Source organism: Mesitornis unicolor, unplaced genomic scaffold (assembly GCF_000695765.1).
Source record: "Mesitornis unicolor isolate BGI_N332 unplaced genomic scaffold, ASM69576v1 scaffold1589, whole genome shotgun sequence".
Classification (NCBI taxonomy): Eukaryota; Metazoa; Chordata; class Aves; order Mesitornithiformes; family Mesitornithidae; genus Mesitornis; species Mesitornis unicolor.
The window spans coordinates 4645-22669 of NW_010205083.1; the positions used below are offsets into that span (position 1 = coordinate 4645).

The 18025-nt window shown below is 45.6% G+C and overlaps 1 protein-coding gene across 1 annotated transcript; it reads right to left on the reverse strand.

Annotated features, from left to right (window-relative positions):
- Positions 1 to 8416: 8416 nt before the first annotated feature.
- LOC104545981 (cytoglobin-1-like) lies at positions 8417 to 12260 on the reverse strand. The gene is made up of 3 exons (XM_010191252.1): positions 12086 to 12260; positions 9851 to 10082; positions 8417 to 8636 (listed from the first exon to the last, which is right to left on the reverse strand). The coding sequence occupies exons 1-3, from the start codon at positions 12178 to 12180 to the stop codon at positions 8508 to 8510; spliced, it is 456 nt and encodes a 151-aa protein (XP_010189554.1). The 5' UTR covers positions 12181 to 12260; the 3' UTR covers positions 8417 to 8507.
- Positions 12261 to 18025: the final 5765 nt, after the last annotated feature.

Below are 18025 nucleotides of genomic sequence, written 5' to 3' on the forward strand. Positions count from 1 at the left end.
TCTAAAGTTTATGCATCTGAGACAGGCTAGACATTATTCTCGAGCTAAAGACTACAGATGAGAAATTTCAGTTCAACTTCTATTCATGCAAGCTTGAGGGCAGAGGTTGAAAATAACAGTGAGACACATTGACCTTAATCTGGGCGCTGTAGCAGATGTAGATTAAATTCTGCCTCTATCAATATTTGTCTGTTGAAATTGGAAGTGGGAAAGGGAGAAAGGTAGAATGATTTCTGTCTTCTCACACACTTCTATTTATATAAATCTAACATTGGTTGGAAAAAGAAGAAAACATAAAATCAAAATGCTGTTTGATAACTGCAGACTCTCGACTAACTGGAATTGTCAAACTTACTGCACTTTTCAGATCCTCAAAAGAAAGATCTTCCAGAGACAAAGAACGTTCAAGAGATCGTGATAGAACATCACGCGACAAAGATAGGAGCTCACGAGAGAGGTCACCGCGCGATTTCAAAGACAAGAAACGTTCTTACGAAAGCGCTAATGGCCGATCAGAAGACCCAAGGAGCTCGGAAGAGCGTGAAGCAGGGGAGATATAACTGGCTGTATATTCACCTGATCTCTAGCTTCCTATGGAGTTGCATACTATGGTTTAGTTTACAGTTGTTCAAAGGGACACCAGTGAGCAGTTCCAGACACTGATGCAACTAGGGTAGATGTACAGTATATAAAAGTGGTTATAACCAAGTCAGAATTAAACCCCGTCAATTAGTGATGCCTAAAGCTGGGTCCTGGACTTCCACCAAGTTGTAAAACTTTTCTGAAAGGTTTCTCTTTATTCAGGACAACAGTTTTATGTACCAAGATACAGATCTCAATGTTTTTAATCTCCTTTCCAATACAAGTTAGTGAACAAATTATATTGTACTACTTGCCTTGGGTGCTTTCGAACCTTTATAAATTCTCCAATTCTGCTCCAGTCAAAACAGCAGCGTTGAAAGGTTGTATTTTGGGGGGTTGGTTTTTTTTTTTAGTTTGCTTTTTTTGTAAGAGGGTGGGTGGATGGATATTAACTTTTACTCTAAGGTTATGTTCCCTGTGATTTTTTTTTTTCGGGAACCTAGGAGTTGATTACAGTGGGAGCATTTAGACAGGAATGTGTGCTGGAGAAAGCGGAAATGTCTTTTTACAGTGCCTATTTAGACTTGGAAATTGAACAGCTGTTGCATTACATCTTTTTTATTTCTACTTAAATTTTGAAATCAAAGCCAGTCCCATATCTGTACCATTTGATTGGTATGTGTTCAATATATTTGTTTTTTTCCATAAGGACTCTTTCTGCTTTTTCTTGTGGGGTGTAAATGGCACATCCTTAATTGTATTAAAAACAAACAAAAAACCAGCAACAAAAGAAACAAACTAAGAACAAAACAAATAAAAAAATTAAAATGGAAACCACATTGTCAATAACTTAACAAGGATATACTGGTCTCGTAAGGCGGTTATTGAGCAGTTCAATCATTTAAAAACTAACGTTTGGTCGTTAAGAATTATTATTCAACATAATTTAACATGCACATGTGCTGTAGGAGAAGCAGACTCTGTAAACAATTGTGACTATCCTAAGATCTTCATAGGCAAAAAACACGTCAGATCGGTATGATCACGGCACATCCACCGACTCCTTAATGACTTCCATTTCAAAAAGCAGCGTTTCATTTAGGTGCAAGCTGCCTTAACGTAAAGAGGTTGCTGTCGATTCTGTTGGATTGAAAGTGCTTTGGGGCATATAAATTAAGATATGCCCTACCCTTACATAGAAGAATTTAGAGATGGCAGGTTCTCCTTGACATAGCACCACTGAGCTACTTAACAGCAATGCTTAAGAGCAGCGTTTGTAGTGATTTATTGGCGTTTTCAGCAGGTGCTGCAGGCTGCTGTCTCCCTAGTCCAAGTGCCTCTGTAGTCCTGCTAATCATAGGTGTGTGATACCACTATAAATTCACTGTATACATTTCTTCCTGAGTGTCTTTCCTGTGGCCTCTTCAGTATGGTCAGAACACATGGGTGATAATTGTAAGACAGTAGATAATGCACCAGCATTTTGGCTGGCAGAGTAAGCCAGAGCAGGACTTTGTCTCAGCAAGGACTTGCATCCAACAGAGCACATACCCTCCACTTTGAATTCATGTCTTTTTAAGCTCCTAAAGAACAGTGATAATGATGGATAAGTACTTCACACATTTTTTTTAGTTTACCTATTTGAAATCTGAACATGAGTTCCCTTCCCTGGAATGCTTTATGATTTCCCACGTGGCCCAGCTGTGTGATGAATGTAAGTTACCAGTGTTTGTCCCTCTGGTACGAGCACACTCTGTAAGTGCTTGTTAACATACATTGTCACACCTTAGTTGGCGGAATTGTAGTTGCTAGTGTGATAAAAGGTGAACACATGCATCTTGCATAGCAATCTACTCATTGGCAATTCTGCCGACTCCTTTGAAATTCCTTTCTGAAATAAAAATATTCCAGAATTACTGAGGACCTGTCTCCCCCTGCAGCCAGCAACTCGATATTTTATATTGTAAAGAAGGGGGTCGAATCTGCATACTGTGACAAAACACTGCTTAGACTCCTTACTACCAAATTCTGGGTAATATGCCATTGATTTTACAGCCAGCTTTTAAATTTCATTATGAAAGGCCGATTGGATTTGATCCTTTCCTCATTTAAAAGTTTTTGTGGGATGATGAGCTTCATAGTATCCAAGTACCACAGCAGTGTTAAACAGAAAAGGTAAGTGTTGCCTCTGATATTCTGATAAAATAATCTGAACTACATGGGGAAGTACATCCTCGTGTCTGAAATGAGGACTGGAGTGAGGAAGAGAACAGAAGTAAGGCGACTGCTGAAACATGCTTTGGATACAAGAGGTCTGGAAAGGGAGACTACGTTATTGTGCGTGAGTAAAACCCTTCCATCACAACCAAGCTACCTGAATTTCCAGGAGGGTGAAACTGAGGTATTTATCACCTATTGTGAAGAGTCGTATTGACTGACATTACTTTCCATGGTCAAAATGATTATGAAAGGGTTCTGGGGGAAATAAATCCCTGTACGTCACAGAAAGGAAAGAGCTTTGACACCAGTCAGGTAGTTTGGGCTTCAGTACTTGTGATCTTTAATTTCCCAGTCTTGAGTAAGCAGTTCAGCAATTGTTAAATCTGACTTCAGGTCTAGAACCAAATCATAAATGCAATGGTGAGATCATTCAGAATATCAAGCCACTTAGCCTGCTAACCCAGATGAAAGATGTCTGATAGACATGGGTGTACTATCTTCACATCACACTGTCCTGGTTTGAGCTAAATAGAACTAATTTTCTGTTTAGTGATTTTACTTTTCAGCTCAGTCTCTTCTAAGTGGCTGTGCTTGCTGAAACTAGCAGCATGTTTTTGCAGACAGCGTTCACTTCTACAAGTGCTAATGCTTGTATATTATATAAACATGGCAAAGCCACTGTCACACCATGGGTGCTTTATTTGCACTTGAGGGGAGGAGCGGACAGGACAGATCATCCCAAACTGACCAACTAGATACTGCATCCCACATATGTCATACTCTGTATAAAGCTGAGGGATCGCAAGGGTCTCGACCCTTCTCAGCTCCCTTCCTGCCTGCTCTTGCTCGTCTTCTGCAATGGCCTAAGCCTGAGCAGAACCTTGCTAGTTCATCTGCCTCCCATCCTGGTCTATGTGTTCCTGAATCCAGCTCCTGTATCGTGCTCCTACCTGCTGCTGGGTCCGGACTGGGACTTTTCCAGTGTCCTGTTCTGCAGAGCTTCTGGTGACATAATAGTCATTGGTGGGGTGGGGGGAGGGTTTTATATTGGTTTTATATATATATTTGTATATATTCCATTATTTTCGAGGATATTCACGAGGGTGGAGCCAGGCTCTTCTCGGTGACAAACAATGATAAGACAAGGGGTAACGGACACAAACTGGAACACAGGAGGTTCCACTTAAATTTGAGAAGAAACTTCTCAGTGAGGGTAACAGAGCACTGGAACAGGCTGCCCAGAGAGGTTGTGGAGTCTCCTTCTCTGGAGACATTCAAAACCCACCTGGACGCCTTCCTGTGTAACCTCATCTAGGTGTTCCTGCTCCGGCAGGGGGATTGGACTGGATGATCTTTTGAGGTCCCTTCCAATCCCTAACGTTCTGTGATTCTGTGATTTTCCATATTTACATTATTATCCTGTAGTAGTAGTATTGTTTTATTAAATCTGTTAGTTTTATTTTCCAACTCGTAAAGTCTCTCTCCCTTAGAGAGCGTCTGTCCAGGATTTAGTGGCCAGCCCAGCCCTACACCACGACATCCTGCTATGGACAAAGGCAAACCCAATCGTGGGATTGCTTTTGCTCAAGGACCTGGATGTACTTGGTGGGTGATGCTGAAGGATGGTAAAGTACAATGTGTACCTCAAGGGAATTTAATTCTGGGTGAGAATACTCAATTTCAGGGTGGATGTTGTTAATTCCTACATAATGCTAACAGCGTTCATTGAGTGTCTTTCATCCTGCTATGGACAAAGGCAAACCCAATCGTGGGATTGCTTTTGCTCAAGGACCTGGATGTACTTGGTGGGTGATGCTGAAGGATGGTAAAGTACAATGTGTACCTCAAGGGAATTTAATTCTGGGTGAGAATACTCAATTTCAGGGTGGATGTTGTTAATTCCTACATAATGCTAACAGCGTTCATTGAGTGTCTTTCAGGATAATGTAGTGAAGATGGCCACACCGACTTTCATCAAGTGGCATCCAGTAAACATTTCGAGGTGGACCTGCAACCTGTGGGCACAAACCACGACAAATGTTCTACCATCTTTTCTGCTTGGACAGACTGCTATGATAGATGCAAGCCTACAACCATGAACTAAATGGACTTAATGAACTTTTGCGTACACAGTAGTGACCTGAGTATGCCAAAAGTGGTATGGAATAAGGGGTGAAATGTCCTGATTTGAGCTAAATAGAACTAATTTTCTGTTTAGTGATTTTGCTTTTCAGCTCAGTCTCTTCTAAGTGGCTGTGCTTGCTGAAACTAACCAGACAGTGTTCGCCTCTACAAGTGATAGTGCTTGTATGTTATGTAAATATGACAAGGCCGCTGTCTCACCATGGATGCCCTATCTGCATCTGCAGGGAGGAGTGGGCCCAAAACTGACCAACTAGGTATTCCATCCCACATACGTCATACTCGCTATAAAGCTGAGGGACCATGAGGGTCTCAGGCCTTCTTCCCTCTTGCCTTCTCCCTTTGTCTGTGATGGTCAAAGTTCAAGCAGGACCCTGCCAGTTTGTCTGCCTCTGATCCTGATCCGTGTGTTCCTGAATCCAACCCCTGCATCCTGCTCCCACCTTCTGCTGAGTCTGGACTGGGACTTTTCCAGGGCCCTATTCTACAGAGCCTCTGGTGATGTAATCATCACTGAGGGGGTAGGGGGAGGATTTTATATTGGTTCTTTATATATATATATTTATATATATTTGTACATATCTGTACGTATTTTATTTTCCTATTTACATTATTATCCTGTAGTATTAGTACTGTTTTCATTAAATCTGTTAGTTTTATTTTCCAACTTGTAAAGTCTCTCTCCCTTACTCTCTTTGTCTTCCCTTCTGGGGAGGGGATAGTGGTTAATAGAGCACATCTGTCCAGGATTTAGTGGCCAGGCCAGCCCTACAGTATGACAAGGCTGGCCCAGCCCTAAACCACAACAACCATATAGACCGCAAGCAAGTGGAAAGGTAGAATGACTGAATCAGACCCTCAGGTTACTATTAGGAAAAATTTGCCAAGAAACTTCATTGACGTGGCTCCAGGCATTACTTGGAGAGGTATGAGATCGTATTCATCCATATGAACTGATGTATGGACGACCCTGTCATTTACCCTTTGTTCCTGCAGGGAAAAAATGGTCTATGAGAATATTTGCTGATGCTGGGAAGGACTCTACAACACCTGCATCAGTGAGTAGTTCTACATCGACCCAAAGGAGTAGATACTCCAGCTCATCCGTTTAAACCTGGAAATTGGGTTTATGTCAAAACCTGGAAGGAAGAACCATAAAGCAAAGTGGAAGGGTCCTTTCCAGATACTTTTGACCACTTATACTGATATTAAGATACCAGAAAAGGGGCCTTGGATTCATTACTCTAGGGTAAAGACAGCTTCTGCTTCCTGGGTGGCAGGGCAAATTTCCCCAGAGAAAATTAAAATCAGGAAACAAAGTGAAATGAAAAATAACTAGCCCAGGCAATAGCTTAGACTGTGGGTAGATAGCTGCTTTAGTCTTCAGAAATATTTTAGATATCTTGGAAAACTATTGTGTATTGTACAGTCATGTGACGGTTGATAAATTTGGATGTATGGTAATGAAAATACAGATACTAATGTGGGCAACAGAGACAGTTTGGAAATCTTCTGGGAACCCAGTGTCCATGTTAGCATTACGAGAGAACTTTCCAGAACGGCCAATCTGAGCGAGTGCTGGATTTGTACTCACTTTCCAGAACACTCAGGGAAGATAATGTCTTTGATTGGTGTTCCCATCTTCCCTAATGTATCATGGGGACACTTACTTATGAATTAACACAACGGTTGAAGCAAGGGCCCTCTGTTGGGAAAGCTTCCTGCGGTCCTTTGAAATCTCAGCTAAACAAAAAAATAAAACGCCGTGAACCCCTAAACCGCTCACATCATACACATTTTTTAAATTTAATGTGTCCCTCCTTTGTAAATGCATTTTAAAATAACTCTCTCTTTACTTAAGCTTGAGTTTCATTTGTTTCCCACACTTCTCTCCATCACAGGAGCAGGGATCACAAGAGCCTTCAACCATCAGCCAGCATTGTCAGGCCCCTGTTAGCCCAGAGTGTCCACAGCAATGATGAGCAGGTCACTACAGCTACCATCATCATGGCAAATAGCACTCTCAACATGTATTAAAGCAAGTAAATAAAAATTGAAATTATTTTAAAATTATTTTAAGCTTTTCAGAATGTTAACTACTTGTACTCCCTTGAAGAAATTTGAGACTCTAATTTTTTTACAAGTCTTGTTCTTTTCTCACAATACTTGGCGGCACTGTGCAATACACTTCCCCTTCTTCTCGAGCTGAATAAAACACCGAATCCAGCCTGCCCCATCCTCCCTCTATGGCAAGAGTTTGTATTCCAGACTTTGGGATTTCAGCATCTTTTGCCAAACAAATGGGATGGGTGAGGAAAACTACACATTGAATGGAGGAGAATTCTGCATTTTTAGCTGTTTACTGAATTGTTGGTTTGTGGTCAAAAAGCTTCCCTTCTCACCACCCGAGAAGCCTGATTACTGCAAGTGCGATGGGCACCTGGGTGGAAGCTTGAGCTGGTTTTGGTAAACCCCCCCCAGTGCCACCAGTAACCATGTATTGTAACCAGCTATCGGCCCTGCGCATTGCCATTTCCGTGCTACAAATGAGAGGACGCATCTGCTTTCTCTGTGTTTATTGCGTTACACTGAAGCAAAATGGCACACGGTTATTTGCAGTTATCAGCTGATGATTTCACCACATCTACGGAATAGAAGGAAAAGCAATTACATAGCTCAGGACTTGGTTACCACTGAAGGGAGGCGGCTCAGGCCAGGATGAGGGCAGCGCCATAGAAATCCCATGCTGAGCTGAGCCCACCACGGCGCCCACTCAGCAGGGCAGCAACCCCCCCACCTCCATGTGGGTGCATTTTGAGCAGCACAGGAGCTGAGGAGCTTCAGTGCCACTGCCCTCTCCCATGTGTGTGGCCAGAGCGATTTGCTGGAGCAGCACCGTGATATCCATGTGCTGGAGATGTACATCCCTGGCCAGAGGGACCCAGTGGTGACCACATTCAGCATTGCCATCCCTTGTGCTGAAAGTTGCTCCGAGGAACCTCTCCCCAGGCTGGAGAACTCCACTGGCTCACCAGGATGGGACTTTAGTCTTTCCCATGCACCACTCCCCCCACTGTTTTAGTTCAAACACGAAACAATGCCCATGTCTCTTAAATAATGACCTCTACAAAGCAACCGGAGATGCTTCGAAATGGTCTCCAATCATTCACAAGAATGGAGAGGTGTTTGCTGAGATAAAAAGCTGCTGGTGCCTCTCTGGGCTGGTGCGGCTGAAAGGAGCAAGTCTTTCTCTCAGGAATAGCAAGTTATCGTCTTAAAATGTAGTCCTCAAGGACTGTGGCCAGAGGAACCCACCTGGAGCACTGAAACTGCAAAGCACGTCAGGATTTGTTGGTTGGCTTTGATGTATCTGCAGGTTTCATTTAACGGTAGAAACTCAGTTTGCTAAGGAAATTATTGACATTAATATCTATATTATATAAGCCTTTTTCTTGCCTTTTTTTTAAAAAAAAACTTTTTCATTCTTCCGACTGTGGGTGGAGGCCCAAAAGCAGCAAATCAGTGCTGGCAAGATGTTTGAAGAGCCTGGAGGTTGCACATCCTCACCAGCCCTCCTCTTTGTAGACGTTGTTCAGGTGAGTGCAGATTTCATTCGTCACCTTCTCAAAGGAAGCTTTGCAGTCTCCACCAAATTTTTCCTCCATCAGTTGCAAGATAATGTCACAGATAATCTAAACATGAAGAAGGGAAGTGACAGTCAGTGTGAACTTTCCTCCACATTAGAGACATAAGAACAATATATATATTTATTTAGTTGGGATTCTTGGAGGGTAGAAAGGGGGTACAACAATTCAGCAGCATATAGCACAGAGCTTGTAATAGGTCATGGAAAATTAGGTGCATTACAGAATTCACCAAAAAATGCAGCTACTGCTGTTTTTTCAACTATCTCATGTCTAGTTAATGTTGACTGTACCCATCACTTAAAGACAGTGGTACATGACCAGGGCACTCAGTCTGTCTGCTGCAATCCTTCTCTTGGCAGGGGACTCTCTCAAATGTCTAGAGGCCACAAGGAGCCTAGTGCTGGACATCTATGGAATAGATGTAGCAGGGAGGGTTTGTATGTCTTTACAGTCTTTAGGTAGGTACAGTTTGAAATATCAGCTCCTTTTCTATGCAGCATTTCTCATTTTGTGTGCATCTTCACCCTGAAAAAGTCTTTTTTTTTTTACCTGGAAAAGACCTTTTCAGGGTCTCCCCAGGCAGAAATGCCCACTCATTCTCCCACTTACTGAAAATTGGGCCTGCTGCTTTGGAAACCACCCTCCCAGTGCCTGAGTGCCCTGTGCCAGAAGGTGCCTCCTTTTGCATTTTGTGCTGTGTAAGGCAGACAGAATAGTTACAAATGCACTCTGCTAATGATCTTAGGTGAACTTGGGCAAGTCATTTGATCCTGTGTTTATTATCTGTGTTTGTTCAGCGATGGCAATGCTGTTGCTGTTACTGCTCAATAGCAGCTGCTTTAGTTGCCCTGGAAAAGCTCAGTTCCTGTTACTAGAGAAAAATAGACGTCATGGACTGAGGTCCAGTGTTAAGCTGCTTTTCTGTGTCTTGTTGCTAAATGACAAGCGTGTGGGAATCCTGTTTCACTGAGAAAACCTGCTACAACTAGTGGGCAGCTCTGCAGCTCCCACCCAAGCAGTCCTGCCCGCATTGCTTCTGCTGCTCAGTCGCCTTCTTCCCAACAGATGCCAGATCTCTCGTTCCTGCTATCTTCCACCACCGACCATCTCAGCTTCCACCATCTCCACTCTCTGAAGCATATATGTGTACATATATATATTTACATATACAAAGCCTGTTGTGCTCAGTTCTACCCCTCCAAGAAGAAGACATCCTTCCATCACAGTTACAGCCACTGGGAAGATGGCTACTGGCTCACCCTGAAGTTTTTGGGGTCAATCTTCAGCTGGGTGGCATGTTTCTTGCCGAGTGGGTTCACTATCCCAAGAAAAGCCTCAGAGTTGTCCAGGTGCTGCACCATGTCGTTGATGGCGGTGAAAACCTTCTTGCCGTGCCCCCTGACCTGGTCCGACTGCTTCATCTCTTCAGCGGAGTCCATGCCTTTGAAGTGTGTGAAGTAGGACTTGGTGTCTGGGTGCTCGGTAAACATCCTGTTGAGAAATGAGAGATGTCCTAGTTTGCAGACTGGCACATTGATGCAGACATGGCTTCACATTCCAGGCCTTGTCTTATGCATTTATTGCCCTTTTTCCTTCTCTTTATTAGAACAGACACCTCTTTCCCCTGCATTTCTTGGCTCTCCCTTGCCCTTCCCACCTGTGCGCACCCCCTGTGCCCATAGCAGACTGTCCCCTCACTGGAGCAATTCCCTTTGCTCACTCCACCTTAAAAACCTACCTATCCTGAATTTATTCCACTGCTTCTAAATTAAACACTTCCTCAATGATGATTCAGTGATAGGTGGAGATAAAAATCCAGAGAGAAGTGGGAGCGTGTTCCTATAGGCTATGTGACAGCACGATATTCCCAAAGATGTTCTGGACAGCAGATACTTCCACTGTGCTCTCAGTGGGTGTTTTCATGGAGCAACCCTACTGTTGGTTTTGTTAATTAACCCCTTCCTAGAATCCATCCCAAAGCTTTCTTACTGCCTGTGGTGGCTTCTTGTTTGAGTGCCAGGTACTGCTCATTTCTTTCATTCAAAATTAACACAGTTCAACGGCACTTGTAAAGGAACTGCTTTTAACATACATCGATTACAGTCATCTTGGTCAAGCTCTTAAAGAAGCAGTTTACTCTATTGGGTAAACCTGTTATCCACCTGAAATAGCAATAGCAAAGTCCAGATTGCATTTCACAGCATCATAGAACAGTTGCGGTTGAAGGGGCCTCTGGAGGTCATCTGGTCCAAACCCCTGCTCAAGCTGGGTCACCCATAGCAGGTTGCCCAGGACCATGTCCACGTGGCCTTTGAATATCTCCAAGGACGAAGACTCTGTCGCCTCTCTGGGCAACCTGTGCCAGTGCTCAGTCACCCTCACAATACAAAAGTGTTTCCTGATGATAAGAAGGAACCTCCTGTATTTCAGTTTGGCCCCACTGCCTCTGGTCCTGTCACCGAGCACCACTGAGAAGAGCTTGGCTCTGTCTTCTTTGCACTCTCCCTTCAGGTTTTTACATACATTGATAAGACCGTCCTGAGCCTTCTCTTCTGCAGGCTGAACAGTCCCAGCTCTCCCAGCCTCTCTGTATAGAGGAGATGCTCCAGCCCCTTTATCTTTATCATCTCTGTGGCCGTTTGTTGGACTCTGTCTCTTGTACTGGGGAGCCCAGAACTTGTCTGAAGGCAGGGCTGGGTTTGTAGGACACTAAGGCAAACTTTCTAAGGTAAATTACCCCAGGGAGGCAAGACACTGGATGTTACTGACATTTTATAGCCACATTTCTGACCCCAAGTGTCCTCAGGTTGTGCAGACTGCAGAGAGAAAGAGCAGTGCATAGCACTTTTCGAGGCTGATCCAGGCACAAGATGTGATACACAAGAAAGCCAGAGGGAGTGGTAAAGGTATGACAACTAGAAATATGGACTGATCAGTGCATACAGAGGTGATGTAAGTCCCAGCTGAGAGAGGGATATGTGAAAGGTGAAAAAAAGAAAATTCTGCCTTACAGGAGAAGAGAGGAAAACAGAGTGAAAACTAAAAGAGGAAAGCCCACAGGAAGGGTGCGATACGATTAAACAGATGGGCTCCAGACTGGAAAGGCTGAAGGAGAATCAGAATAGAAATACTGAGAGCTTGCAAGTTAAAAAAATAAAAACTAATTAAAGGACTTCAGAAGTAAATAGGAAGAGAGAAATAGGGCTCATGTTTTGCTCCCATTTTCTTTCATACCACACTTTCTTTACCTTAAATGGGTAAAGAAATGGTTCTTATCTCTTCTTGATTTCCCATACCCACACCCCTTTCCTTTTACTTGTGTGGATCTCTCCTCATCCTTGTTTCCTCCCTGAAGTGGGCCTAAAGCACAGCAAACCAAAATGTTCCCAGCAAGGTCTGCATGAAACACATCAAGACATGATCCCCGTGGTAACTCCATCCTTCTTCACATTCCTCCTTCAAGCCTCTGAGGTAGCAGCAGGATGGGCTCTTACCTGACCAGCACGGTTGTCCCGTTGTCCTCAGCATCCACAAACATCTTCTCCCAGGCACCACGGGCACTTTGCACCTCAGCTTCGGAGAACGACATGGTGGAGGATTTGGCAGCAACAAAGGGCACAGCAGGAAGGAGAAGGACAGGGAAGTCCTGGTGGGGCGGTTCTGCTCCGGTTCTCTCCTCAGGGCTCTCTAAATACTGCCCCGGGGATTTAAGAGATCTTGAAAGGACTCATTGTCTCTGTTCCCCTCGGTCACATTTCTGCAGGCTTTAGGGCTGCCTAATCACTTCTAATCAGGAAAGAAACCAACCACATGAGGAGGGAGGACTAGCGCTCTACCATGCTGTCAGGTGCCAGAGCAAAGATTTCACTGTCTGAGGAGAAAAGAGAAAAAAGGGGGTTTTCAGTGGGGAAGAAAAAGATCAGCTTCCCTCCTCTCTTGCCCCTGCCAGTGCTTGGTTTCTCTTTCCTGAGGGCGGTCCTTGCCTGAGCACTACCTTTCCTGGATAGCTCCTGACAGCACTGTTGTGCTGTGGGCACCGTGGTGCCTCGCCGTCCCCTCTTCCCAGCTTCTTCTGTCCAAAGATCTCGTTTCCAGCTCTGGCAGCTCTCTCCAGGCCCCAGTCACTGCTTTCCCCACAGCCCTCTGGTTTAACAGGGGCTTGATACCAGGCAGGTGGAAGGGCATCACCAGCCTAGAACAAAACCATTGCGGGGGACAGTGAAGGCAGTGTGCGCACAGCATCCGTGGTCACAGTGCCCTGGCAAGCCATGTCATTTTAACACAGGAGATAAAAAGGTGCAGGACACCCAGGCTGGAATAACAGGCATTTTGCTACCCTAAACTTGCAGCTGAGATCTGTGTCCTCTCCCTAAGCCCTACCTGCCTGGGAGGGAGAAAGAGATAGGAGGCAGGAGAAAGGCCAGTGTGGAGCTGCAGGGAGTGCACATGGGCACAATATTTTCACGGCTACTTGGAACCAGAGGCAAAAAACCCCTTGGATTATCCGTGCTGCGCCTGGGCTTAATGTCTGGCAGGAATGTTCTGCTTAAGTCCAGGGTGCACACACAAAATAAGGGCTAAGGGGCTTGAGGAACTGCTGCTGGACGCCGGGCACAGACAAAACCTCGTATTGTTTGGGATGGTTTGGAGGAGGGAAGGAACAGACACAAGGGAGAAATGTGCAGCACAGTGAGCGAAACCAGGCCAGTACCATGGGGCAGAAGGAAAGTGGCAGCTGCAACCTCACAGAGATTCACCAGTCTTGGTGGGGGTGCATCCCACCACTGCCAAGAGATGCCTCAAATGACTTCACTAGAACTAACTCCCCTCTTTCCTCCCTCTCCCTTTCCACCACAGCAAACAAAGAGTGGTCTGATACCAAGCTGCACAGCCTTCATCCCAAAACCTTCAGAAAAATGTCCCAGATTTCAGGAGAGCCCCTGGAGGGACACACACAGGCTGGACTGCTGGGACCGCTGCCTCTTTGAAGGCAAACACAAACCAGGGAAACGCCGGTCAGTGGAGCCCAGCCCCAGCACAGAGACACAGAGGGAGGAGCAGGGATGGCACCACAGGAGTTGGTGGTTCCCAGGCTTTGGGAACCAAAAATGCCTGGGAGGAGCTTGGTGGGAAAAGCACTGAGTTTTCAGCCAAGAGCAGAACGTACATCGGGTGCTTGACATGAGTGGCTTGGGAGGGAGCGAGCTCCAAAAGTAGAAGCAGCACCAGCTTTAGCCAAAGGAAAGGGGCTTGAGCAGGTCCAGAGCACGGAGAGCTGTTTTTACTGTCAGGATGTGAACGTGCACAATTACTCACTTGCAACTTTTCCTCCTCTCAGTAGATGTCATGTTCTCCTTGCAGATCCTGGTGCACCCTGAGTTGCTGTGGGAGAAGCTGGAGTGTGGTGGTGAGCCCAGCCCTCTGGCCTGGTGGTAGCAATGCACATTGCTCAAGGATGAGCCTTCCCTCTTAGCTTTCTTAGTCTTTTCCTCTCCATCTCCCTTGTTCGCCCTTTGTTTTCCTCCCTTTTGGTGTTATGTTTGCAGCACTTCACAAGTGAACCTCAGCTTCCCTAGGGGACTTTTGGTCTCCCACCCCTGTGCTGCAGGTTACACCCAAGCCCTTTAGTGAGACCATGGGTAGTGCAGGAGCTGGGGGAAACACATGGGGATCCCTTTGCTCTCACTTCTCCTTCTGTCCTACTCAACTGCTCCAGTGTGGGCTCCTCCACCAGTCATTGTCTCTTTGGGTGTCCCTGTGTCTTCCCTCTGTCCCTGCTCAGGCAGCTCTCTCCCTGCAGTGTCCTTGACAGGGTCTGCTGCTCCTCATGCCACTGCACTGGCCACATCTCTTGCTTCTCCTGCCCTCACCTTGTTTCTCCTTTTTCAGAATTCACGGCCTTTTCTTAAACATGTTTCCACAGAAGCACCGTAAACTCATCTGCTTTGTCCAGTTTTGGGTTGCAATGAGTCCATTTTGTCTGTTGCTGATCTGGCTGTGAGCAGCACAGGGCAGTTTCTGATCTCATCAAGTTTTGACATCTCAAATAGAGTTATATACACAGCTGTACTACACCTCAGGAGTCTCTAGCAATTAAAAAATAAAAGAACCTCTAGAAGCCTACTTTTTTGGCCTCGAAAGGGTATTGCTGTGGGAAAAATTGCAGTTTAATTGTAAAGCCATCACATTTTTGCTGATACTCACCCCCTCCCCACCCCAGGGGAAGAGGATGGTTCATTTCTTGGTTTATTTATTTTTCCTCTCCCACGGTTTGTTTTGTTTAATGTTGCAAAGAAAGTGAATGCTCTTAAGTGTGATTGCTGCTGAATGGGGATAAATATTTTCTAAGGAGCAGCACTGCTGAGACAGCCTTCGCCACGACCACGGCCAGGCAAAGGGGTAGAGGGCACTGGGAAATCCCAAGCCAGGAGCACAGTCGCCATATTTTGGGCTGCACACAGCAGCCAAGCTTTTCCTGGCTCTGACCCCAGCCAGGGAAGCTGAGGACATGACTCCGGCTGTGGCGCAAGGAAATGGGAGCGGTGCTGCAAAGTAGGGGTTGTTTCCTTTCAGTTTAGGAGAAACCATGTGCTTTAGGCAGAAGGCAGCTGGCAAGCTCCTGTGACAGAACCGGACAGTGTCTGCTTCCCACCCAGCCATTTAGGATCTGGCAGCAACAACTGCCTGAAGAGTTTGTTGGTACCCTAGTCACAGACACTGCAAAGCTGCCTGTGTTTTCTTCTCCTTGAAAGTTTGTGATCTGCTATTTAAGTTTCACGTTTCCTGTAAGTAATCTATCCTGTTTGTTACACAACAGGGTTTAACCTCCAGCTCAGCAGACTCACCGGTTGTAGGAGATGACTGGAAAGGGGTCTGATTATCCCAACACCCCCAGTACTGCCAGACAGAGGTTAAAGCCCCCCCATAGCAGGAATTGCCAGGTTTCTCAGATGCTTGGCTTGAGATGTTGACACTCAGTGACACTTCTACAGAGATGACAAGCACCTGCATCTGCTCCATGCTGAGTACCTGAGGTTGTCAACATCACCAGCTCATCAAAACAAGCAAAATTAGGAGCTGCAATCATGGCTGTTGGTGTCAATGTCTGAAAGCCAAAGCCCTCAGAGCACAGGGGCAGATGCATGCAGCTTTCCCTGCACTTCTCTCTCCTATTCAGAGAGCGGTGGTGGGCTGGGGAGCACCTGTGTTGCACTTTGCATGGGTGGAAATACCAAGTCCAGAAGGTAAGAAAAAAGCAGAAGTACTCCCCTTCTTGGGACCCAGCCACCCAGAATAGCACTCACATAGTTTATGGAGAAGTACCATCTGACATGATGGAAATGTACAGAAGTTTTTATTGTGAATAATTTTATTGCATGCATGAGATTTTACATGTGAAAATAAAGGCAATATATTCAAAACAGTTCCACTTTTATATATCATAGGGCATAGTATACTTACAGACTAAGGAGGTACAGGGTAAGGACCATCCCCTTGGTAAGTTGGGGTCAGCTGTGCTGGCTGTGTCCTCTCCCAGCCCCTTGGCCCCCCACCAGCCTCCTCACTGCAGAGTCAGACTGAGAAAGCAAGCACTGCTCAAACGCTGCTAAACCATTGCTGTGCACATCCTGCTCAGAGGATGGTGCCATCAGTGGAATTTTGGCTTTTTTGAACTTGGGGATGTTTACGAAGCACCGAGCTTTCTGGAGAAAGGGGTAAAAGGATCCTTGCACGTGAGTTGGCTGTGCTCACCGACAGGGCTTTAAACTAGGTTCAAAGGGGGAAGGGGATAATACAAGGCTCCCTAGAGATGAGCCGAGGGGTGACATGCCAGTGTTGGGGGTGAAATCGATAACTCAACTCGAGTGCATCTACGCCAATGCATGCAGTATGGGCAATAAACAGGAAGAGCTGAAAACCATCATGCAGCAGGATAGCTCTGACTTAGTTGCCATCGAAGAACCATGGTGGGATGACTCTCACAACTGGAGCACTGCAATGGATGGCCACAAGCTCCTTAGAAGGGAGAAGCAAGGAAGGAGAGGTGGTGGGCTGGCTTTGTACGTTAGGGAGCGTTTTGATTCTGTAGAGCTCGACGACTGTGATTACAAGGTCAAGTGCTTATGGGTAAGGATGAGGAGGAAGACTAACAAGGCTGATATCCTGCTGGGAGTCTGTTATAGACCACCTAGCTAGGATGAAAAGGCAGATGAAGCATTCTACCACCAGCTATGAGAAGTATAACGAGCACTAGCCCTTGTTCTTGTGAGTGACTTCAATTTACCAGATGTCTGCTGGAGACACAGGAAAAAATAAGTATAAATAAAAAATATCACTTTTGGAAGAAGGTGCAGGCAACACAAGAAGACAACAGGGATCTTGTCAGGTCATGCAGAGAGAAAATTAGGAAAGCAAAAGGCCAGCTCAATATCAATCTGGCCACTGTCTTAAAAGGTAACAAAAAAAGTTTTTACTAGTACATTAACAACAAAAAGAGAGTTAAAGAGAATCTCCATCCTTTAGTGGATGCGGCTGGGAACAATGCCACCAAAGATGAGGAAAAGGCTGAAGTACTTAATGCCTTCTTTGCCTCAGTCTTTAACAGTCAGACTAGCTATCCTGAAGATATTCAGCCCCCTGAGCTGGAAGACACAGAGAACAGAATAAACCCCCTGTAATCCAAGAGGAAGCACTTAATGACTTGCTATGCCACTTGCCCACCCACAAGTCTATGGGGCTGGATGGGATCCACTCAAGAGAGCTGAGGAAGCTGACAGAAGAGCTTACAAAACCACTTTCCATCATTTATCAGCAGTCCTGGTTAATGGGGGAGGTTCCAGATGATTGGAAGCTTGCCAATGTGACGCCCATGTACAAGAAGAACCAGAAGGAGGATCCAGGGAACTACAGGCCTGTCAGTCTGATCTCGGTACCAGGGAAGATTATGGACTGGTTCATCTTGAGTGTGCTCACACAGCACGAGCAAGACAATCAGGGGATCAGGCCCAGCCAGCATAGGTTCATGAAAGGCAGGTCCTGCCTGACCAACCTGATCTCCTTTTATGACGAGGTGACCTGCTTGGTGGACGAGAGGAAGGCTGTGAATGTTGTCTTCCTGGACCTTAGTAAGGCCTTTGACACTGTCTCCCACAGCATCTTCCTGGAGAAGCTGGCTGGGCATGGCTTGGATGGGCATACACTTTGCTGGGTCAAAAACTGTCTGGATGGCTGAGCACAGAGAGTTGTGGTGAATGGAGCTAAATCCAGTTGCTGACCAGTCACAAGCGGTGTTCCCCAGGGCTCGGTTTTGGGACCAGCTCTGTTTAACATCTTTATCAATGATCTGGATGAGGGGATTGAGAGCCCTTCAGTGAGTTTACAGACAACGCCAAACTGGGTGGGAGTAGGTCTGCAGAGGGTAGGAAGGTTCTGCA